Here is a 26,132-nt window from a genome sequence, read left to right as displayed (position 1 = left end):
ACAATACCTTTATTTATTTATTTTTATATGTGGTGCTGAGGATCGAACCCAGAGCCTCGCATGTGCCAGGCGAGTGCTCTACCACTAAGCCACAATTCTTTTAATTTTTATAGTACTTTTTTATAAGGGAAAGGAAAGAGTACATTCAACTACTATTATTTTGATTTGTTTTAATCGGTATGTACTTATAAAATTTTATATAGCCTTAACAAGGATATAAAAGTTTTATGTTTAAGAGAAGTGCATAAAATATTGATTATAAAGAACAAAATATTAAATATAATTTATGCTGATATACAATTCACAAATTCTGCATCTGAAAGTTCTTATTGTTCATATGTGGCCCAATTGGAAGACATGAATTTATTTTAGTGCACAGTTGAAAATGCATACATGTAAAATGATTCTTCTTAGGCCTACAAATTAAAATATGATTATAAAGCAAGAAATTAGTTTCCCATGTCCGTAGATAAAAGAAGTACCATTCTTTCAAATTTGCATATACTTGTTTGCTATAACTTGAACTTAAAATTGTGTGTCACAGAAAGTACATTCCAAGCTATATACAAATTTTCATAAGCATAGAATTTCTAATGTGAACTTTTGTTTGGGCCTGCATATTTGGAAATTGCTTTCTAACAAACTTTTTCCAAGGCACTGAATGAATGTCTACTGTCTTTGCAACTATTTCAATGTTACGGAATCTTCAATTTCAAGTTGATTGAGGTCTTCCTTATATATTTGTTTTAGCATTTAATCATTTTTAATGTTCATGTAAATAGAGTTTTATTATCTAGTTTCCATGCTTCTTATTAATCAAGAATAATTAGCTTCTGAATTATTAAAGACATTATATAGAAAATTTTATACTAAAAAATTTACCTGCATATACTTTTTCTAATTTTGTTTTTGGGAAAAGTCAATGTTTCAATGTTGGTATTTCTTTTCATGAAAATAAACCAGGCACAGAAAAATAAGCACAACATGATCTCACTCATACTATGGAATACTAAAAAGTTGATATCATAGAAGTTGGAAAATATTTCGTAAATAAAACTCCCTTTCTAAATATACTGTGTTCTTTGAAATTACAGACAGTTAAAACTTCATTTACTTGAATTGATGGTCATTACTTCCCTACAAGTAGCAATTTTTAGAAATTATAAATAAATGCATATTCATGTTGCCTATAAAATTTTGCCATTGAATTTATACAGTTGGATTCAAATTTTGGTCAGTGAGTTATGTCTAAAGAATATCAATAAGTTATAAATTTTCAATTCTTTCCTCCACAATTAAATAAAAAAATGAACTTTAAATTTTGTATTTTTTCACATTCTGAGTTAATAACTTCTTCTCATTGTTTAAATGTAAAAAGCCATAAATAGTAACTGGAATAAATCAGTTTCTAAACCTTTATGAAGAGGGAATTGCTTTTTTTCCATCTGTTTATAATGTTGTTTCTTGTCCTGCTATGATATATTCACTAAAAATACTCAGTTCTTATAAATAATCATAAATAAATATTTAAAAAAAACCACAAAATCAAAGATGTTCATGCACAGAAAATAATGCTGACAAAGGTAATTATTAGTTGCTACATAGCACCACTGTTTTTTGCATATAAACCTATTAACAACTCAGAGACAAGCATCCATTCAGGTAGAGATTGAATGAAATTTGCTAAAGTCACACAATGCTGAGATTCACATGGAATAGGAGAGTAAATACCTAAACTGGAAAGGCAATTTACTGGAGAAGCAATACTTAAACTCATTATTGGAAGATGTTAAAATAGCATGTGTGGCTCTGGATTCTGAGTAATCTAACTCTAAATACCATGATGCTTTAGAATAAGAACAAATACAATGTTTGGAACCTCTTCCACCAAATATCATGTAAATTATTTCTTATTTTTCATCAGATCCATGGAAACAGAACACCATTTCAAACATCATATAAATGTATGATCAACCTTGTATCAGAGAAACCTAAGAACTGAATATCTAAATGCCTTTTGCACAAATTCTATTAACATGTATGTAAATGAATGTTCACCTTTTTTAAATGTCTTCTTTGATATCTTCTTTGGATAACCTGCAATAAAAACAATACATGTGTATCAATTGCAAGAGTTTATAATGTAATATTGTGACTTTGAATTTAACAAACTAGGATAATATATTCATTACCACTTACGTTATCCTTGTACAGAATACCTTAAGAATTAAAATTCTTTTCATTTCCTTCAAAGATTATTTTTACAATTATTGTAACCACAAATCCACCACATTTAAGAAATATACTTTAACAAATAAATAAAGACATAAAATTATACATAGTAATGGGTTTCCATGTGCTGTTTAGATACATGCATATGAGGTTTGAAGGAAGTTAAACATATCTTCTAAAAAAAATCATATCTTTAGAATGAAAACTTTAAATTTTTTTTCTTCTAGTTTTGTGAAACATATAGCACTTAGTGTCATCTATTGTCACCCTAGTGTGCAATAGCATATTAGAACTGCTTGCTCCTATTTAACTGTAACTTAAGACCCACTGATCAACCTCTCCCAGGATACCCTCCTCTACTTTGCTAGTGTCCCCTGCCTCTGGCAACACCTTTCTACTCTGAACTTCTATGATATCAACTTCTTAGTATTGCATATGTGAGAGATCATGTGGTGCTTGTCTTTCTGTGTCTGTCTTATTTCACTTAACACAGTGATCTCCAGTTCCATCCATGTTGCTGAAAATGACAAGGATTTCATCTTTTTTGTTTTTGTGTTTTGGAGGGGGTGGGGGAGTGGGTCACATGTGCTTCATTTTAACAGTTTCTTTCATTGTCCACTGATATTTTCTTCTGTGGACTTAAACTTTCTTACTTTATATATTATATTTTTCAGGTTTAGAATTTCCATTTAGTTTTTTTTTTTATATTTTTCAGTTTTTCCCATATTATGTTCATGCTTTCTTCAAATTCTATAACGTATTTGTAATAGCTATTTGAATATTCTTAGCTGCTACCTTTGTCACCTTTATTGTTTCTACCTATTTCATCGAGTCATTATTTTCTCCTAGTTATGGATCACAATTTGCATGTTTTGTTAAACATTTAACATTATTTGCAAGGACAGATGATAATTTTTTTAAACTATCATACTACTGATGAATGGATTTTATTGTCTTCATTTAAAGAATGTTGAAGTTTCTTTTGGTGGTTAGTTAAGTCACTTGAGGATCAGCTGGATGCCTCAGGTTTGTCTTGAAGATTTGCTGGGGCAAATCCAAAGTACTCTTCATTCTAGGTAGAATTTAGTTCTATTACAAAATTAAATTCTATATAGTTTTCAGTTATGGGGGGCTTCTGGAATTGTTCTATTAATATATCTATGATAATTATTTCCTCAAACTCATCAGATTTTTATTAAATAAGTGCAGAATTTTATTAAGAGACAAACTCAGAGGGAATTCTATCCAGATTTCTGAGTTTTATTTTCCCTCTGTGCAAATTCATTGTCTTCCATATATTGTTACTAAAGCTACATCTTCCCCAGCCTCCTAATCCCCAGTCTCCATCTTCTTCAGTCAAAGTATCTACAGTGCTGCTTTTGGGTTCCCTCCCCTTAACAGTGGTCTAGAATGATTTCATGCAGAAAGCAGGGCAGTCTGTGAGGCTCATCTCATGTATTTCCTTTCTCTCAGTGATTATAATCCTGTACTACCTTTTGATTAATGTTTAGAAACAGTTGCCTTGTATATTTTATGCAGTTTTTTTAAAGTTCTTTATGTTGGAAATGAATACCCAGCTCTACTTAATCCATCAAGGCTCAAGATAGAACTCTTTCCTTAGGTGTTTTTTTTTTTAAGTCTAGCAGCATTTTTTCTATACACCAGCTATATCCCAAATATTATCCTACTGTATAAAAAACACAGGGGTTCATACAACAATATTAAGTGGATTCTGAAGAGATAATGAATGAATGATGACAAGAGATTTACACTTATTTGTGTGCTTGTCCATTATGATGTTTTAAAAGATTAGAAGATGGGATGTTACTAATGACAAATGATTATATTTGATAATTTGTAAGTAAAAAATCTTCTGCACAATGTTGAATAATAAGACTTCTGAATTAGAAAAAAAAAAGGAAAAAGATGTGAGTGTCAGATAAAAGATCGGTTGATGAAAATAAATAGGCTCCAAGATAAAAAAGAATTAAAAAGAAATGGTCCAACCAGGCCTCTAACCAAGGTATCTGATGACCAAGAATGATTTTCAAATCAACACAGGATACTTGGCCCCAGCACTTACAAGAGAAAACAGTGTATAGAAATCTGTTATAGCTGAAAAAGGACCTAGCAATCACAAATCCCAATGGTACCACTGAGGACCACTGAGCTGCCTGATCTGTGCTAGTGACATTCCTATGGCGTCTATGGTGAGAGAATGTACAGCTGCTGCTTTGCACAAAACAAGGTATCTAGTGTTACTAACTGAAGATGCTGCCTCTCTCTATATATAGCATAACTGTTCTGGCAAATACGAAGAACATGCCATGGGGGAGCATTGTGGTAGAAGCTGGGGAAATAAAACACTCTGATTCTTCTGTATTTCAATTATCTTGCTATTCTGAATAATAAACTGAGATGAAAACATTCCAACTGTTTTTTTTTTCCTATTAACCAGTATTTTCTAGTTAGTACCTTGATAGTCTTAAACTGAATTTTCAGGTTCATTGTCAAAAGAGAAAACAGCTGTAAGATCATTGTGTACAACTAAGTCAGTATATATATATATATATATATATATATATATATATATATATATATAAATTCTTTGATAAAGTTAAAATAATATTCCATTACTTTTTTCTGAGATTATCAACTCTATGATTAGACTCAATAGTCACCAAGATTCTTGGGTCAGAAACCTACCAACTGCACATTTTTCTTTGCACTCTTCCAGACTTTCAAATCGATTCTGATTTCCTTCACAGCCCCCGTATACAAATTCTTCACATTGCTGAGTGAGAATATTGAAAAAAAATCTCTTCATCATCGCTTTGCATGGCCCATCATCCGCCTTCAATGCACAAAATGAATGCATCAATTTCAGTGGTGGCAACACAGTACCTAGAAGGTAAAAATGGAAAAATAAATAAATAAATAAATAAAACATGCAATGTAAAAAAAACATGTACTCCTCCACCAAAGCCATAATAATATTCTCTCTTTTCTTTTCATTTCTTTTTTTAATATGTTCCTATTTTAGAGAAAGTATGACAACAATAAAGCAGGCTCATTGGAAAAACATGACAAGTTATTTAGTTATCCAAAAGGTAAAGTTAATAAATAAGCCCACTAAATGAGATTCACCTTATCAATTGTTAAAGTTTATTTTTCATCAACTATTAAAGAAAATATAGTATATCTTTTCTAGACTCTTGATAATTATAATTAGTTAAATATTTACCAGTTGATAGACATGGAATTCAACAGTGACAATAAGGCAACTTAACTAAGAGAATGTGTTCACTCACTGGAATAGAGACCTCTGCTTTTGACTCAGGTTTTAGAGACAAATGCTAATGGGCAATTTTTTGAGTTTCTCTTCCTAATCCATACGTGTGTCACTTTTTACACATGAAACATCTTAATAAAAATGTTTAGTAATGTTGCAAAAGTTCAAACAAATCTTTCTGTTTTAAATGAAATGAAGAAATTTCTTGACCTTGAATTATAATTTTGATTCCTAAATATTTACTTATATTAGTCACAGAAAAAATTCCTATTATGGGAAGGATATTCACAAAAAAGAAAACAATGAAAGTTTTAAAATTAGATTTTTTTTATCAAGTTCAGTAATATTAATAAACACCTAGTTCTGTTTACAGAATTTTCCAGTGAGATAGCTTTAAAATTATAGTTGGTTGGGGATGGGTTGGGGATCTGGTGGTCAAATCATAAAAATTTTAGTTAGTCAGGAGGAGTGAATTCAGGAGCTCAATTGAACAGCGTGGTCATTCTAGCTAATAATGTAGTTTCTTATTGAAAAATGCTGAAAGTGGATGTAAAGTGTTCTCACCACAAAAAAAAATTGGTAACTATGTGAGGTAAGGCATGGGTTAATGAGCTAGATTTAATCCTTACATACTGCACATATAATGAGCTAGATTTAATCCTTCCACATTGCACATATACTTTAAACGTTATGTTTTTCAAGAATTTTTGTAGTTGTAGATAGACAGCATGGCTTTACTTTTATTTGTTTATTTTTATGTGGTGCTGAGGATTGAACCCAGTGCCTCACACGTGAAAGGCAAGTGCTCTGCCACTGAACTACAGCCCCAACCCTGAAACATCATGTTATACACAGAAAATACATATCATCTCATTTATCATTTTTAAAAACTGAAAAGAAATTAAAAAACAAATAAATAAAACTGTGATTGGTGCAACCGAATAATGACCAAAGAATGCTATAGAGTACTTTTCAGATATTGTCTATGTATTGAGTGTATGTACACACACACACACACACACACACACACAATTTCTATCAAAATTTTGTATTGTTGTGCTGTTTGATATATGTGACAATGATTATTCATGGACATGTAAATTTTCTCTCAACTACCAATACAACCTTGAAAACTTTTGATCACTATTTTGATCTATTTGATAACTGAATTGGCATTTTGTCTTCATATAAAATAAATTGAACAGGAATGATAGAATAATAAATTTTTCAGACACCAAATTTGATAAGATAGAACTAATATATGACAGAGGATTGTTATGACAGAGAAAAACTTTCAGCACCAAACACGATTGTTGTGGACTCCCTTATTAATAAGCTATAATATTGTTCAAACCTTTAACTAAATTTGATTTCTGTGTATTTGAGCATTTGCATTTCAGCTTTTCTGGGTTTCTGTTCAATTGGCCGAAAGAGTTTTGTGTTTGTGCTTTTTTTTTTTTTTTTTTTTTTTTGCTACTACAGGGGTGCTTAACCACTGAGTCGCAAATAGCCATTTTTACATTTATTATTATCATTTTTTAAATTTTGAGACAGTCTTGCTTCAGCCTCTTTCTTCAGCCTCTCAAGTCACAGATCACAGTAATAAGTCACCATACTCAGTGGCCAATATAGTTTTTGATTTTTTTTTACTTATAGCATGGTGTCATCAAATTTAATCAATACACATAGTATTTGCAAATAATTCCATCATAATGAATTAACCATTCATTAATGTATACAAGTTTTAATTTCATTTGCTTTTTTCTATTTCTTTATCTAATATTTTATGCTGATAAACTTGTCTGATAAATCAATATTGTCTCCCAAAGGTTTCTATGGCATATTAAGAGTTTCTGAGCAGGCAGGAAACTGAGGCAGGAGGATTGCAAGTTCAAGGCCAGCCTTGGCAACTTAAGAAGACCTTGCCTCAAAATAAAGAATAGAAGAAGCTAGGTATATATCTCACTGATAAAGCAACCCTGGGTTCAATCCCTAGTAACACACACACACACACACACACACACTTTCTGATACCTAATGCTGTGCACTAAAATTCATACTTCTCATTTTCTTTAAATACTTTGCCTATGATATACACAGGTAAACACATAATACCCACATTTCCAAATATATTCAGGAAAAACATTCTTATTACTCAAAGATTTAAATGAGATTCATTTGCATTAATAGTTACACTGCTTTCTCTCAATATTGTTGATAGTCTTTATCATCCAGCTAAATCTTTTATAGCTCTCATCTGGAATCACCTGCCCCAGATTCAGCCTGCTATTCAATAACTTCACCACAAGAGTGTGTCAGCGTACCACAAAGTAAAAGATTGCAAACCAAAGTGTCCTTATGTAGTTATTGTAACAACAATAGCTAGTATTACTGAGTAATTACTCAGCACAAAGAGGTACACACAAAAAGATATTATAATACAAAGATTTTTAAATAATTATATCATTTGATGATCCCACGTTTCTGAGATTGACATTATCTTCATTTTACAAATTATAAAATAACATTACATAAATTAAGCATATTTCTCAAAGTCACACTATAAGTGATGGATGTAGCATTAACTCCCAAGCAGTTTTACAGCAGATATCTCACTCATTCTTAATATCTGTGTGATATTGTCACATACCTCTATGACTGATTTATGGCATAGATTTAATTATAGATTTTTTGCTCAATAATTTACACTTTTCTTAAATTTATAAAAATAAAAATAGTTTCAATAATGAAAGGTAATAACTCCATAGCAAATGGCTAAAGAAACACTATCAACCTTAATTGACTGTATTTTATTAATATCATTCCTCTTATTATTCCTCACTGCCATGCACAGTTTAAGGCATTTCTTACAGAAGTTTTGTATTAGAATACCTTTTCATGCATTGACCTTGTGACCTATACTTAAGCACAGCATCCCTAAAATGGAGGAGTATTTCTGTGTGTTGTCTGACACACAGTGCTTCACCACTCCACTTGAAAGAGATGGCAGTCTTCCCTGTTTTCCATTGCTTACTCAGATAAATCTTTTGAATGTTAATAATCCTTTGCTGATCATGTATCTGTTAGGCATTGTGGCATCTCAGCAAGTGAACAGTAGATTGGATAGCAGCAACCCCTCTCATGGAGTATGTAAACCTTGTAGACTTACATAAATATTTGGGAGATTCAGAGTGCTTTGCAAGTCTGTAACTGGATACCTACCTGAGGGAATTAAGGCTAGCTTTCCTGAGAGTTGAAATTGAGACCTGAAGAAAATGTCTATCAGTCGGGATTATCTGCTTCTGATCAGAAGGGGCAATATCATAGTAATTGAATCCGGGGTAGCCACACAAATAAAATTATGGTTTGCATTCAACCATTTTTGTAGTTGATTCCAGGTATTTTGTGTTCCACAGTTGAGAATGTGTCCTGGGATGTTGGATCAAAGGCTCAGTAAACTATTTGGTGCCTGAGGAAATGTCATGTACTGTCTGTTAGAACTCTCATCCTTGGGTCACTCCTCTGGGAATCTAGAGCTCTCAGGTAACAGAGGCCACCTGCCATTTGGCTCTCTGACTAAAGAATTCAACTTCTATGAAAAGGAACAATACAGATAGGTTCTCTTTGCCAGGAAAGTGTGCCAGATGCCTTTATGCTGTTTCCAACCATGTGGAAGTAAGTTATGACAACACTTATTTACAATTTGGAACACTGGAATTCAGAGGGTTTAAATAACTTTTAATTTCACAAAGGTATGAATGGAAAACCACCTCTGTGAGCACAGGCCTGCTCAGTTCTGATTCTGCTGAAACATATCTGCCTTTCTCTAAATGTGTTCTGCTAATCTTGTGTCTCCTAGTCCAAAGGCTTAAAAAAATCAGTACTTTTATTTATTATGGTGTTTTCTTATCAAGAAGTTTATTCTACATCCTCATACCTGCTGTTTGGGCTGATTTTTTTTAAGTCTACAGTTGACTGTGAGAGAGGTAGAAAAATTCTGTATATTTTTCTGTAATTGATAGTACCTTATTTCAATGAAACAATATATTTCTATAAAGTGATGGTATGATCTTGGCATCATGTGACAAGTTGTATCTCCAAATTTGAACTCATTCAGATGTGGTATCATGGTGTTGCAAGATCAATGAAAAATAAAACAGAAAAAAAAAACAAACAAAAAACAAAACTAAGACTATGTAACAAGTAAGCCAGGAGGTCTTCAAGTCTATGCTATAATCAAAATCATTTCCTTTCCATCTAGGTCAGCAAGCTACCTTATAGTGACTTTAAGATTTGACTTAATTATTGACGGGCTAATTCTAGTTTCCTGGATGACTGTGGCATCAGAAACAATTTCCTGCCTGACTGTGGCAGTTCCTACATAACTGGCATAAATTTTCTCAGTCCTTCGAGGGAGACTGGACAGAGAGAACACTGGGACCCATTCTCTTTGTACCTCCCAAGATGAGCTTGCCTGTCTTTATCTTGTTGGGATATTGTCCTCAACATCCCTTGTCCCCCTAACTTTCAGCATGTCATTACTTATCTCATTCCCATTTGAGAAAAGAGTTAAATAAAGGACTAAAAATCATCTCATAAGGTCCACATTCCTATTGTCCAAAGAACAGAATGGTTTTTATTTTCTTGGATCTCTAGGAAATTTTTATAACTCTGTATTTCCAAGCCAAGTTCTCAGATCACCAAGTTTGGATGAGTTGCTTTCTCTTTGTATCAAGAGCAGCAGCTTCTGCATGCTCTTTCGCTCTGTGCACTATGTTATACTGAAATGGCCTGTCTACCCTCCAGGCTCCCCTCTGAAACTGTGAGATTCTTAAGTATCTGGCTTCAATCATTACTGTTTGCTTTGAACCAACCCATTTCAGGCACACACACACACACACACACACACACACACAATGTATTCATACATCTTTGTTAAAAGGGAATACACTGAAAATCATCAACTTAAAGTGGTTAGAGATGTGAAATTGAAATATGTATTTATGGAAATGTCTATCACAAACTACCAAATAAATGATAGAGGCTATCACAATGTTAATATTCTCTATTACCAATAGTTTGAGATGTCTGTCAATAATTTACTAATTTGCTACAAAATATAACTTTTTACATAAAGTATAAATCTAGATAACAAATGCTATGCAGCCTTTTCCTTGTTCTATTTTTCATTATAAGTATGTTCATTTTTATACTCAGAGCTTTTTGGGATTGGAACTAACTTCCATTACAAGATCCTGTGGAACTCTGCCTGACTAGATTCTTACATTAGCTTCATTTCTGAAATTCTCTTTTTGGAAATATGGGCAATAAGGAGAGAATGGCTGAAATCTCCAGTATCTGTAGTTTCCTTTTCCATCCCACACTACTTTCTCCCAGCTAAACGGTGGCATCGTGTTTCTTCAGCACTTTGCTCCCTGCAATATTTCAGAGAGACTTCAGTGTTTAATATTATAGCCCAAAGACTTTCTTGCTTTGGTAATTTGATTTAGGACTGAGTTTAAAAAATAATCATAAAACATATAAGAGGTGTCCAAAGGGAAATAAGACTTAAAAAAAAATTCCCTACATGAAGGGAAAAAAAAAAAAAACTTGAGAAGTTTGACCAACTAAACAAGATAAATGTTTGTAACATTTTACCTGTGATATTTGTATGTTCTTCATCTTCCTCAGGAACAGCATTAAGAGGCATAGGGGCAAGACTAAGCAGCAGACATACAGAAGCCCAAAACACGTGTTCTTTCTTCATTGCATAAATCATCTCTGAAATACAAAAATCAAACATACCTAGTAAATACAGAGCTGATGTGAGCCCATCTCTAACCTTGCTCTAATGCAAATTTCTGTAACTTTAAATACATACACGTATACATCTCTACGACTCATGTATGCCATGAATCATATTTAAAATGTGTAGGATACATTTAAATTTACTGAAAAAAAAACATTATTAGTAAATAAAGTTAATAATATTCAAGTATACAGGTCACATTTCAACATTGAAAATACAATTTCAAGGGGCAATGACTAAGAGCCATAGGTAACTGCTAATCTGTACAGCTGTGTGTATTAAGATCCATTTCATGTGAAATCATACTTTCCATAGTTCTTACAGCTATTCTTATTTTTCTTGAATTTTTCTGTTATGTTCTTAATGCAATTTTCAGTTGATAGTTCTTTCTCCCTTTGCTCTGATCCCTCTTTTAAAGAGGAAACACATTTTCAGAAATTCCAACTTTGTTTCCTTTGCAACATATTTGTTTATAACTCATTTCCTAACCAGGTTTTCTATGAGCTGCCAGACAGACAGAACTGTAGACCCCCCAAAACGATTAACATTTCAGCCAGTCCACTTTGCCTGTTCATCCTCCCCAATTTAGACTGATCTGTTTTAAGAGTCTCACAGAAAAGTGACTATAAGTAGTGAGCTAACCTTCTTACCCTTAAACGGAAACAGATTTCAGCAGGAGAGTGAGGCTTTTCCTGTTCCAGAATGATTTAAAGGTCCAGAGCAAAATAATAATGGGAAAATACAAGCAGCTCTTAAAAACAAAATGAATTCTCCTTTGAAACTAAAGGTGAAAGGAAATGTGTACTGTTCATGCAGCAGAAAAAGAGGAAAGAGGTAACACGTGCACATGTTCAGCCACTGACGCCTGCAGAGTCAGGAAGGAAAGCAGTAAACACAAGGACAGGGTCAGATATTCCACCCAAGCCAATTTAGAGACTTCTCTGGGTTTGTCGTAGTCACAGACACAGTATGCACCATTATGTGAAGGAAAGGTATACCATTGAATTTAAGCAGTCTTAAATAAAAGAGTAATAAATTCAATTTTACTTTAAGCTTCCTTAAACAATCACTGTGAAATGTATTATTTATTTTCTCATGACACATGGGAAAGTTTAGCATATATCTGATGTTTAGTCAGTGGCAGGATTATATATCTTGTCATAGCACATTAAGTGAATTCACAAAATATGTATGCTTGCATACATATACACACACATATATAATATATGCACATGTGATTGTGAAGGCTCTTTCTACTAAACTGCTCGGTATCATCTTATTTTTTATCATCTTATCTTTGAAGACATTTTTCAGTTTTTCTATTTCCATTTGATTCTATGATATGCAATCCTGCTATACCTTGAGTATAACATGAAGCTTTTTTTTTTTTTTCCATTACATGGCTCGAATTAGGTAGAGGTTGAGTGCTTGGTGAAGAATTCAAGAATTAGGACTCCAAATCTATGAAGTTAGTATCTCTAAAAAAGGAAGCCTAACGTCTTCACCAAGTTTAGTCATTAAGTTTTTGGTTTCAAAGATCCAAAGTAAACTTGGACAAATTTAAGTCAAAGGTAATTAGACTTTGTTCTAGAAAATGGGACCCATCTGGGACTAGAGGGTAGGTATATGTTGCATGACAGAAACAACCAGACTTAAGACACTACTGCTATCTCCTCTTGCTGCTAAACGATTTGCAAGGTTTTATTCTCCCACTGCAGCACAACTTTTTCTACAAAGTTGGAAATGTGGTCATTTACCATTTTTGAAATTTTAAACCACAAAGTTTCATCCATCCAAATAGTGTGAATACTCTTTATATCCACTAGGGTCAAACAATTCATAGTTTCAATTTGTAAAAAGTGCCACACTTTACCCTAATACATTTGAAGTGAAGCACTCGGGAGAACTTCATGGATTTAATGGGCCCTAAATAAAATTTAGTGGACCCTTAACCAGTCAGGAATATGGAACAAGAAAATGTAATACCTTGGCAAGTGTGTATGGAATTATGTTTTAGGGGTGGAGTGAATGAGCATAGTTCCCTGAAGGAGGGGATTGTTGCTTCCAGAAGGAAGAGTGTCAACAGGCAAAGCACTGTCTATATACTACAGCACATTATAGCTAAAATAATTGTGAGGATGATAATATAAACAATTTTGTTGAGCACAGGATCTATTGACAAAGAGTTTTAAAAATGGAGGTTTATGGTTGCAGAGTAAATATTTTGAGGATATGTCTTTACATGTAAAGAAATAATTTATCTAAAATTCAATTGAAAATGAGTTTTTTTCCTTTTAATAGACTTTTTTAAAAAAAAAAAAAACATTTACAGAAAATTGGACAAAGTTGGGTGGGAAGCTGGAAGATAGGCATTTGCTTTTTTATAACATTGGATCCAGGTGAGACAAGCTAGGAAAGGTATGTGAAATGCTTTTAACTAATAATCAGTACAACAGTTTCCTAGGTCTATCTGTCTAGTAGAGTTGATGTATAATAATACTAGATTTCAGTCTAAATCATTTCTAAGTGGGCTTCTGTTGGGCAACCATTTGATTGAAACAAAAGGGGTCTAGATGTCACATTTGGTAAAAAATGTTCTCTCTTCAAAGTCCTTGTATGCTTGTTCTCAATACTTTTGAAGGGGGAATATTAATTGTTTCCACTATCAACTTATGTATTACTATTATTATTTTATAATCACATTTACAAATGTGATCATCTATGCCATTTCTGTTACAGCATACTCATACTAACAGCAGAACTGTTTTATGTTTTTCTTCCACTAGTGTGCCAGCTTCAGTGTTTCTCAATGAATCCTGGACCACTGCCTTTTCTTTCACCACTGATAATTGCTCCACATTTCCCACTAAACTCTAGGCCAATATTCAACTGCCAGTTGGTGTCAGGTCCAGGACGCTATCCAACTCAGCAGTGTTTTTCTATTGACCTCATATCTTTGTTTTATTTTCTTTTGTTCAAATTAATTACCTTGAGCACTGTAGGGCTCTTTAGAGGATGTTCAAAACTCTGAATAAGTCTAAACAAAATGTGGTAGCGCCACATAGTTTCTCCCAGAACCTTTTATTCTTAGCATTTTCTTTGTAGTCACTTCTAATGCACAATGAAATCCAGATGCCTTGGTGAACTAAACGTCTTTTCTTCTACTATAAAGGAGCACACACCTTGGCTGGAGTTTCTACTTGACCAATGGTTTTCTCTAGAGGCAGTTGCTAGGCAAACTCAAATGTGGTTTCCTTCTCAGATTTCACTCCCTTGGACTACAAGGTGGTTGAAGGCCCAGTGAGCTCAAGATCAACCAGTTTCATCTTTCATTCTCCAAGGTATTCCATTACTATTACATTTTCCCAGCATGTTTAAACCCTGCTATGATATATCCCACACCAACATTTCATTTTAAATTCCTGGTATTATCTAACACAGTTTGCCTGCTTTAGATTTACAAAATAATAATAATAATAAAAAAAACTTGTAAAGAGAGTACAGAGACTTCATAAACCTGACATCATTATCATCATCATCATAATCATCATCAGCATCCTCATCATCACTTTGGACTGGGGATTAAACCCAGAGGCAATTAAACACTGAGCCATATCTCTAGTCCTTTAAAAAATTTATTTTATTCCCTGACATTCTTAACATCTTTCATTAATATGGTGCATTTGTCACCATTAGCATACCCAATGTTAATCCATTTTATTAATTGAAGTCCTTACTTGAAGCAGGTCTCCTTAGTTTCCACTATTCCTTTTTCTGTTCTAGCATCCCATCCAGAATACCACATTACTTTTAATTGTCATCTCTTCTAAGGAATCGCTGGCTGTGGCAGTTTCTCAGACTTTTCCTTGTTTTAAACGTTCTTGGCAATTCTGAAGAATGCAGAATTGGCATTTTGTAGGATGCGCCTACAAATTTGTCTGATATTTTTCTCATAATGAAACTATGATTGTAAGTTTGGGGGAAGAAGATCATAGAGTTAATATGTTATTTTTATGACATCAAGGGGCAGTGTTCCAACATGACTTTTGACTGTTGATACTGACTTTAATCACTTGGTTTGGGCAGTGCTTGTTAGTTTTCTCCAGTGTGAAGATATTTCTGACTCTCTCCTGTCCATATTATTCTCTGGAAAGAAATCACTACATACATCACACTTCAGGAGTAGGGAGTTATGTTCTCTCTCCTTGAGATCAGAGTATGTATTAAAATTGTCTGAGATTCTTCTGGAGCAGGTATTTGTTCTCTTCCACTTGTTAAATTATTAAAAGCTTTATTTTTATCTGTATGAATTAATAGATATTTGCTTTATATTTTATATCATCATCAAATACAATTTATATTCTTTTTCAAGTTGTCCCCCAGCTTTGGCCAATATGAAAGAGCATTGATCTGGCTCCTATACTTATTTGCCATAGCTTCATTAATGTGGGTTTTCAAATTTTTTAGTGTCTCTTTATTTTCTATTGCTATAAGATACTCTGGGCTCATATTGTTAGTTTCTGTCCCAGTCATAGAGGCAACCATTTATCTAAAGAGACCTAATTCCTATCATTGGAGATTGATGCTAAAAAAAAAAAAAAAAAAAAAAAAGTCTGTGCACTTGGTATGTTCATTGTTACTGGGGTGTCACTTCTTTTAGGCCCTCTCTTGGACAGTAAAAGAAATACCTTTGTATACCGCATTAGGTAGAAGGCGACGCTATTTTTAAATATATCTATGTCCTCTTCTGTGGCTGGATTTTTCACTAACATAAGGGCCTCAAGTTGCATCCACATTGCTGCAACAGCAGGATTTTCTTCATTATTAAAGCTGAATAATATTCCATTGTTTATGTAGTAGATGTTTTCTCCATTCATCTGTTGAGGAATACTTGAGTCGTTTTTGTCTTGGCTATTTTGAATAATGCCGTAATGAAAATTGGAATGCAGATATGATTCTAATATCAACTGTTTTTAGTATGTTCCCAGAAGTTGGATTGATAGATCATCTAATAATTCTACTTTCATTTTTAAATAACTTTTAAATCAGTTTTCATTGGTGCATTATAATTATACATAATAATGGGATTCATTGTGGCTTGCACATAATTAAATCCATCTCATTGTATATTATTTTCCTGTTCCTCCCCTCTTCCCTCCCTTGATCTGCTAGCTCTACTTCTGTTATTGCTGTTATTATTTTAATTAATGCATTATGTGTGTGTGAGAGAGAGAGAGAGAGAGAGTGTGTGTGTATGTGTTTGCTGGATGTGTTGTGGTGTATGGACGTAGAATAATTTGGTAGATTTAAATCTGTGATAGTTCCAAATGCTCTTCCCTCCTCCCTGCTTTTACTCTTTTGGCCTCCCTTCTATGTTTGTAACATCCCATTCTTATGTTTTGTTTTGTTTTTTGGTACTGGGGATTGAACTCAGGGGCACTCGATCACTGAGCCACATTCCCAGCCCTATTTTGTATTTTATTTAGAGACAGGGTCTCATTGAATTGCTTAGCACCTTGCTGTCTGCTGAGGTTGGCTTTGAACTTGCAATCCTCCTGCCTCAGCCTCCAGAGCCGCTGGTATTACAGGCATGCACCCACTGCGCCCAGCTGACATCTTTTTTTATTCCTTTCTTTTCTTTAACTTCCACTTATAAGAGAAAACATTTGACCTTTGACTTTCTAAGTCTTGTTTACTTCACTTAGCATGATGTTCTTTACTTTCATCTCACCAGCAAATGACATAATTTCTTTCTTCTTTATGGCTGAGTAAAACTACATTGTCTTCATCTAGTAAGTCATCTATTGATGGGCATCTGAGCTGGTTGCAGTTTGACTGTTGTGAATTCTACTGCTCCAAACATTGGTCTGCATGTATCACTATAGTATGTAGTATAGTATTTCAGTTTTTTTGAATAAATATCCAGGGGTGAGATACCTGGTTCATATGTTTTCTCTATTCCTTTTGGGAATCTCCATACTGCTTTCTAGAGTTGTATTAATTTGTGGTCCTACCCACAGTATATAAACGTACCTTTTCTCACACATCTTTACCAGCAGTCTTGATGATTGCCATTCTCTATGTAATGAGATGAAATCCATGTGGTTTTGATTTTATTTCCCTAAAGACTAAAGTCATTGATCATTCTTTTCACATATTTCTTGAACTTTTGCATTTCTTCTTTTGAATATCTATTTAGATATTTTTCCCATTTATTTATTTGGGTTATTTATTGTATTTTGTTGTCATTTTTTTTTTTGTTCTTTGTATGTTCTGGATATTAATTCCCTATTGGAAGAGTAGCTGGAAAAGGTTTTATTCTTTTGGTAGGCTCTCTCTCATGTTCTTGTTTCATTTTTTTGATGAGCTTCCACACCATTTTTCATAGCTGCTTCATCATTTTATATTTTCACTTAAAGTGTGCTAGGGCTCCAATTTCTCCATATCCTCATTAACCCACCTCATCTTTTGATCTTTTATGATAGTCATACAAACAAGTATAAGGCAGCACCTCACTATTGCTTTGATTTTCATTTCCCTGATAATTAATGTTATGGAGCATATTATCATATACCTGTTATCCATTTGTATGTTTTCTATTTTTATTGATTGTTCAAAACATTACAATGATCTTGACATATCATATATCATACATTTGATTCAAATGGGGTATGAATTCTTATTTTTACCATGTGTACAGATTGCAGGACCAATGTGATCCTGCAATCTGTATGTTTTCTTTGGAGGAATACATGTTCAATTTCTTTATACAATCTTCAATTTATTTATTATTGCTATTGAGTTGAAGGAGTTTCTTATGTATTTTGGAATTAATCCCTTATCAGGCATATAATCTAAAATATGCTCTCACTCTTTTATTTCTCAGCCATGAGGTTAATGATATTGCTCTGGCACACACCCTTGCAGTGATGTGCTACATTTCCCAAATCAATCTGGCCAACTGATCATGGACTGAAGCCTCTAAAACTCTCTGCTTATGATAATGACAACAAAGTTTGAGTAGGTATCAACAAATTCAGTGTTTTTGAGCACCAGACTTACTGCCAGAGACCTCTGAGCAAGATAAAAATCTTATTGCACCTCAGATATGAGAATACCATGGAATCAATGATAGTATTTGAATGCCAAATATCAAGCAAATAAAAGATATATATATATATATATATATATATATATATACACACACACATATATATTATAGAATCTCATAGAAACAGATCAGCAACAACTATATTTCCTGAGAGGATTAAAATATATCCTTTCAACTAATGCTTTGCACTGTGAGCTCAAACCTTCAAACCTGCTATTTATTAAATACCACGTTTGATTTCAAGGTCAGCCAGGTTATTTAGTCTTAGGATATATATATCATATATATATATATATATATAAAAGTTTATATATATATATATATATATATATATATATATATATATATATAAACTTTTACTAAGATATAGTTATATTTATTGTGATGCATGCATATTTGACATAAAAACAGACAAACATTAAAATTCTTTTATGGCAAAAACACATTGGTCCTAGCCCTCTTCATCTTCTTCATCCCATTACTTCTTCTTAGAGACAGTTAATCAAATTTGTACGTTTTCTTCCAGCATTTTTATATGCTTTCAAGTACATGTATACTTTTATATATTACACATAAAATTAGGATGATGAGCATTATGTAAGTTTCTATAAAAACTTTCAAGAGATAAGATCTTATAAGATCTGTAAGATCTCCTTTTTTTTTTTTCCTTCAGTAAGTTTTATTATACAAGAAACACTCAGAAATCAGGAGAAAACTTAATGTAACTTAGTGTATAATAAGTTATTCCAAATGAGGATGAAGATTCAACATCTTTTATAGCACTCAGAATTCTCCTGAAGAAATTCAGTGTCATTTCTCTTTCTTTTTTTTTTTTTTTTTTTTTTTTTTGTAATTGGTGATTTGGCCTAGGGACACTCAAATGCAGAGCCACATCCTCAGCCTTTTTTTTTTTTTTTACATTTTATTTAGAGACAGGGTCTTGCTAAGTTACTTAGGGCCTCACTAAGTTGCTAAGGCTGACTTTGAACTCATTATCCTTCTGCTCCACTCTCCAGAGCCCCTGGGTTTACAGGTATGCACCACTGTGCCTTGTCCATTTATTTCTGTTTTTATAGATAGCAGAGTTAAATGTAAAAGAAGACCTATACATGTCTGAGTTATGAAGGGATGTGGATTCAGTCTAGTAAAAATGCACATACAGACCTAAATGAACAGAAATATATCCCTTGTTCATGGATAAGAAGATTTAACATTAAGATGGCAGAATGCCACAATTTGATCCGCAGTTAGTGAAATCCCTTTTAAATCCCCAGCAGTTTTTGTTTTGCTTTTAAAGAAATTGACATGATAAAATTAAAATTCATGTGGAAATTCAAGAGATCAAGGATAATTAAGATAGTCTTCCAAACAAATGAAAGACTCACCTTGATTTCAGAACTTAACTAAAAGCTACAGTCATTAAGACAGTATGACAATGATATAGGATGCACATCTACATTAATGGAAAAGAATTGAGAGTCAATAAAAAAAAACCATATGCTTATGGTCATCTGAACTTTGACAAGGAGGGGGTCAAGACTATTCCAGGGCAGGGGGAAAAATAATCTTTGCCACAGATGATGCTGAGATACTTGAATAGGCTCATGTAAAAGGATGAGATCAGACCCCTCCCATTACCATATACAAAATTAACTCAAAATAGATCAATGACCTAAATTCAAGAATAAAACTTGTAATATGTTTCAAAAACATAGAAAACAATCTTTGTGATCTTGTGTTAGGCTAAGTCTTTTAAACATGACACCAAAAGCAAAATAGCAAAGGAAAAAAAAACAATTGGATTCAATCAAGTTTAGAAACATTTCCTACAAAATAATTTCTCTAGAAAGAAAAAAACAGAGGCTGAAGAAAAGCAAAGATAATTGAAAATGATATATCTGATCTACAATATATGATGAAAATATAGTCAAATGTTTCAATCAAAAATTAACAGTGAATAGAAAATATTTGAGATAAATCTCTCTATAATAATAACATTTACAGACTTTTATTTCTTGTCGTTATTTCCTAAGGAATCTGTATAAGAACTGATTACATAGCATTTATATCATGTTAGATGCTATAAATAATATAGAGCTTATTTAAAGTACATGGAAGGAGATATAGAGATTATATGCAAACACTATGCCATTTTATATGAGGGATTTGAGCATTTATAGATTTTGGTATCCTAAGAGGTCCTGGAACTAATCCCTCACATATATACAGATATTATTATATATGTGGAATTCTTATTACAACTCAATGGTATTTAAAGATACGTAGCCCAATTTTAAAAATGGGGAAATGGTATGAACAGACATTTCCTTATAGAAGATATTCAAATAAACTATAAAAATATATAAAGATGCTTGACATAATTAGTAGGGAAGTCAAAATCAAAATTATGAGAACCCACTTCACACACACTACAATGTCTGTGATCAAAAAATCACATAACAAGCTTTGGAAAAGATTCCACTTTTAAGTAGTGAAATGATATTATGTGTCCACATCAAAACATGCACACAAAAGTTCAGGACAATAATATTCATTAGCCAAAAAATGAAATCAATCCAAATATCCTGCTGATAATTAATAAGTAAAATGGGCTATATCCATACCATGAAATACTAAGGAGTTATGTCCTGATGATACAACATGGATGAATCCAGTGAATATTATGTAAGTGAAAAAAACTAGTAATTTATGAGGTGTCAATGATAAGCAAATCTTGTTTATTTATTGCTGAGGGATGATGGTATTGGGTGAGAGAAGCAGAGCGAATGTTATTTCATCTAGTTTCTTTTCGTGGGTTTAAAAAATGTTCTCAACTTGGATGGTATTTCACATTGAGAGATTGGATAATGTTCCCAAACCCTGTAATTATACTGCTAAAACCATTAAATTGAACTCTTTAAATGGGTGAATTATATGTTTTACATGAATTATATCTCAAAAAAGCCATTTAAAAAGTAACAAAAAAGGAAAGAAAGAATATATGTTCCCCCCTCTAATAGCTTGTCTTCTCATTCTATTGATTATGGATTGCTTCCTTTGTAAAAAATTTTGGTGTAAGTAGTTTCTCTTCTCTATTTTTGCTTTTGTAGCACATGCTTTTTAATCTTACATCTAAGAAACCATTGTCAGGATCAAGGTCAAGAAGATTTTTCTTTAATTTTTTTTCCATAAATTCTTCAGTTTCACTTACTTTCTATAATAACCAAATTCATAGAAGCACAGAGTACAATAGTGGTTCCAGAGTCTGCAGTTTGGGGAAAAAATAGAAGTTTTTCAATGGCTACAAAATTACAGTTAGGCAAGAGGAATAAATTCTAGAGATCTGCTGTACAAGTGATCACTATAAACAACAGTGTTTAATATTTCAAAATGTAAGGTTATATATCAAATTAATTATTCTCACAATAAACAGAACAGAAACTAGGGGACACACACACACACACACACACACACACCTTTGAGAGGTGTTGGATGTCTATTACCTTGATTGGGGTGAATGGTTATCTTGGGTTTTTCCATGTATTCAAACTCATTGTTATGGTTTGTATATAAAATGTCTCATAAAGATTCAAGTGTTGAAGTCTGGTCCTCAATGCAGCAATATTCAAAGGTGGGGATTTGGCAAGTAATTGGATCATGAGGGTTCTCACCTCATCAATGGCTTAATCTATTGAGGGATTCATAGCTAAATGAACTATAAGGAGTTGGTATGAAGTGTAGGACATGGAACTTATTTGGAAGGGGTGGGTCCTTGGGGTTGGTCCTTGGGAGTACCCTTAGGGGTGATACCTTATCCTGAACCCTTTTCTCTTTCTCTGTTTCCTGGCAGCCATGAGGTGAGCAGCTTTCCACTGCCACATCCTTCTTCCATAATGTTCTGCCTCATCTCAGTCCCAAAACAGTGGAGCTGGTCAACCATGGACTGAAACCCTGAAACTGTGAGCTAAAATAAAATTTTCCCCAGTTTAGTCTTTTTGCTCAGGTATTTTGTCACAGCAATGAGAAACTAACACACTCACCAAAATATTTATATTAAATATGGGCAATTATTTATACATCACTTAGATCTCAATAATATTATTTCAAAACACAACAAATTATATAAATAAATCTACATGGAAACATATTCATCTATATTAAGCAAAGCATGACTTCTTATGTATATCTCTAACTCTATTCTATAACCACATAAATCATTCTAACCTACCTTTTTGATTAATCTATAAATTCCTACTTCAACAGTGAGAAAACAGACTATCAGTATCAACTCAGCCACTTAATTGTTCATTTCTCATACATATGTATGCCAGTATTAGAATTATTAATCCATATCTTCATAAGAAAAAATTTTGTTAATAGCAGTGCAGTGTTTATGTGCAGTTCCTTTTCCCTTTCCATTTGCATATTCCACTCATTTCTAAATTATTTGAGCTACACTAACCCCCATAACTACTTCAGTAAGGTAGTTTCATACATTTGTAATATAGTATGATTTTCTTGTCACAGTGTGTATTCTTCCTGGTTGTCCTGATCCAGGAATGCACAATGTCATTGATTCATCTATGTAGTATCATAGAATAGCTGACTATATAAAATTCCTCGACTTCCCCCATTCACACATCCTTTTCTCTAATCTCTGGTGATCTTTTTATTTTATCTATAGTTTTGCCTTTTTCAGAATGTCAAAGAATTGTAAGCACATAGTATGAAGTCTATTCAGATGGTGTTCTAGTATCAGTGATATTCATTTGAGGATTTTCGATATCTTTCTATACCTTTACAGCTCTTTATTATTTTTATACTACTAAGTAATATTCCATTGTGTTATTTTACCACAGTTTGCTTACTTATATATAGATGGCCATCTTGGATTCTTCCAGTTTTTCTTAATTATGACTAAAACTTCTATAAATACGTGTTTAGTGTGTATGTGTGGACATAAGTTTTCAAATCAGTCAGACCAATATCTAGGAGAGTGATTGTTAGATCATATGTTAAAACTATGCTTACCTTTATAAGAAATTGATGAACTGCCTTTCAAAATAGCAAAGCCATTTTGTATTTTCATCTGCAATAAGAGGACTTTGTTACCTACATCATTGCCAGTGTTTGGGCTGCTGATTTCTTAAGGTTTAGCTATTCTAATAGGTTTCTTCTTCTACTTGATTATTGTTTCAAGTCCCAATTCCCTGATAATAGTGATAAACATCTTTTCATGTGCTTATTTGCCACCTTATATCTTCTTTGTTCAGGTGTCTGTTCAAATCTCTTTTACATTTGTAAACTGTATGTCTTCTTATTGTTGAATTTCAAGAATTCTTTTACTCTTTTGGATATATTCCTTTTATCAGATATGAGGTTTGCAAATTTTTTATGGGGGGAGTCACATATTATATTGTTTTCAGTGACTGTCAGGATGCAACACTCAGTATACTTGGTTTTGTGGGATTTTTGTCTTTTTATTTATTTATTTTTTCTGGTTGTGCATCACATCACACTAGTCTACTTGGAAATTCACTGATTTCGAAAAACATTTACTAGATGTCACAAATAGTTCTATATCTCAGAGTCCATCTGTTAGAAAGTACAATTGCAATATTTTCCTTTATGTTTCTTGACTTAACATTTACGTTTTTCTGCAGATGCATAAAATTTTTACTTTATTTTTTTCATTTGGTTTATATTGCTCTGTCCAGGAAACTATAGCATCATTTTAAAACTATGGTTTATCAATTTAAATTATTTTTTCCCAAATTTTGTAACTCTTAAACAATCTAATCTGTATTATTTTAAGTTTCTCAGTATGGATGCTGCTTTAATGCTGCTTATGAACCCAACACTGATGATCAATCAGTGGCTGGTCTTGTTCAGAACAACAGTATTCTCAGTTAAAGATCTCATAAGTGCAAAAGTTTTTAAAAACTTTGTCAAATATCATTTGTTACACCTGATTTATCAAAATTTGTCAAAAATGCTTCAGGAATTTATTTATGTTTATCAACTGCAAAGAACTGATCTATTACAAGGAAAGTTTAACAGATGAGAGTTGACTTAGTATCTTTAAAAACTGAAGGAAATATAAGAAATTTTTTCATAACCTTTAAAATTAAGTATAATTATCATACTACCATAATTAATGCTTAGTCTGATTACCTCTTTCTGATGTATTGACTTCAGAATTTCTTGGTAAAGTCCCTTTAAATTTTTATTTGCCTCAGAAGTTACTTGAACCAGACTAGATTATATAACTGTGCTAGTGAGTAGTTGCATGTGATACCAGGAGAGGTTTGAAAATACAGGCAAAGCCTGGTTTCTTGAGGAATTTATACTCTAACTTTCTGAAGGATATTCCTACAGAACCACAAAACATAAAACATACCATATGATATGTGCTCTTATAAAACCCAAGATATATGTAGAGACACCAGAAAACAATACTATAAATGGAATAACAGCATAATTCAGAGGATCAGATTGAAGCTATGAATAGGGAATTATCGGTAAAACTACACAGTATGGAACAGTATGAAAGACTTTTGAGTTAAATATTGATTAAATCAAGTAACCAAGCTGATAAAATATATGAAGGACAGAGAATTCAAGGTTATCCTGAGTTTGTGCTAGTTATACAATAAGGAACATTTGAATAAGTCCTATTTGGTGTGCATATTAGGGATACATTTACTTCTGGACACATTACATAGTTATAGCTTTTCCACGAGGACCTATCTGAGGGCCATTAGAGACATAATGGGAGCTTGGAGATGTTTTGCTGTATCATCATTGTCATCATCATGAGGCAGAATCATTTCACAATGGGAAAGGTGGACAGCTTATTGAATAATACGTCATTCCCAGTTACCTGTTGAAGTTTATTTCCTATCATTCTTTTTACCTTTGGCTTTATGGACACAAAACTTTGGCTCCATTGGAGCTGCTGATTCTTAAATAAACCAAACTCATGCTAGATTTAGTATTTTGAAATGGCTACTTCCTGTTCTGGAAACACTCTTCTACAAAATAATGGAATGGCAGACTCTGTCTTTCATTCAGGACTCTGGTCAGATATTCCCTTCTCCCCAAAATTTCCAAAAGATCTTTAAGTACAATATTTAAAAGGAAAACCATCCCAAGTTTCTCTGTCACTATCTTCATAATCTGCTTTTTTTAGATTCTTTGTCATTTCATGAGTGAGTTGTAGGAGTACTTTATATCTTACATATTATAGATATAAATTCCTAGTCAAATAAACATATATATATATATATATATATATATATATATATATATATATATATGTATATATATATATATATACACACACACACACACACACACATACACACACACATTTGTAAATATATAAGATATATACATTCATACACATGTAATATTTCCACATCAGTAGGAAACTATCATTCTACTACATTCTGTCTCTATGAACTGCCTGAAAATTTCATATAAATAAAATTATAAATTTTTTATGACTTCTTTCACTTAGCCTATATTTTCAAGTTTCACTAAAGTTGTGATATATATATATATATTCATTTCTTTTTACTGCTGAAAATATTGTTATATTGATATGCCACAATATTTTTGTCCATTCCTCAGTTAATGAAAATTGTGCTGTTACCACTTAGTGGATATTATGAATGATGCTTGCA

At 32.6% G+C, this 26,132-nt stretch overlaps 1 protein-coding gene across 3 annotated transcripts in view; it reads right to left on the bottom strand.

The window, feature by feature from the left end:
- Tfpi (tissue factor pathway inhibitor) overlaps positions 1-26,132 on the bottom strand; it is an 80,824-nt gene that overhangs the window by 28,453 nt on the left and 26,239 nt on the right. For 2 of the 3 annotated variants that reach the window (XM_027943940.2, XM_071619002.1), the window contains exons 2-4: positions 11,183-11,305; positions 4,939-5,136; positions 2,059-2,097 (exon numbers count right to left, since the gene is read on the bottom strand). In XM_027943940.2, coding sequence (XP_027799741.1) covers positions 2,059-2,097; positions 4,939-5,136; positions 11,183-11,303 — 358 coding nt within the window. In that variant the 5' untranslated portion in view covers positions 11,304-11,305. Of the gene's footprint in view, positions 1-2,058; positions 2,098-4,938; positions 5,137-11,182; positions 11,306-11,983; positions 12,100-26,132 lie in introns of those variants that run through there. The other variant, XM_071619001.1, reaches the window with a different exon arrangement.

Source organism: Marmota flaviventris, chromosome 11 (assembly GCF_047511675.1).
Source record: "Marmota flaviventris isolate mMarFla1 chromosome 11, mMarFla1.hap1, whole genome shotgun sequence".
Lineage (NCBI taxonomy): Eukaryota > Metazoa > Chordata > Mammalia > Rodentia > Sciuridae > Marmota > Marmota flaviventris.
This window is presented reverse-complemented; position numbering and strand designations above follow the sequence as displayed.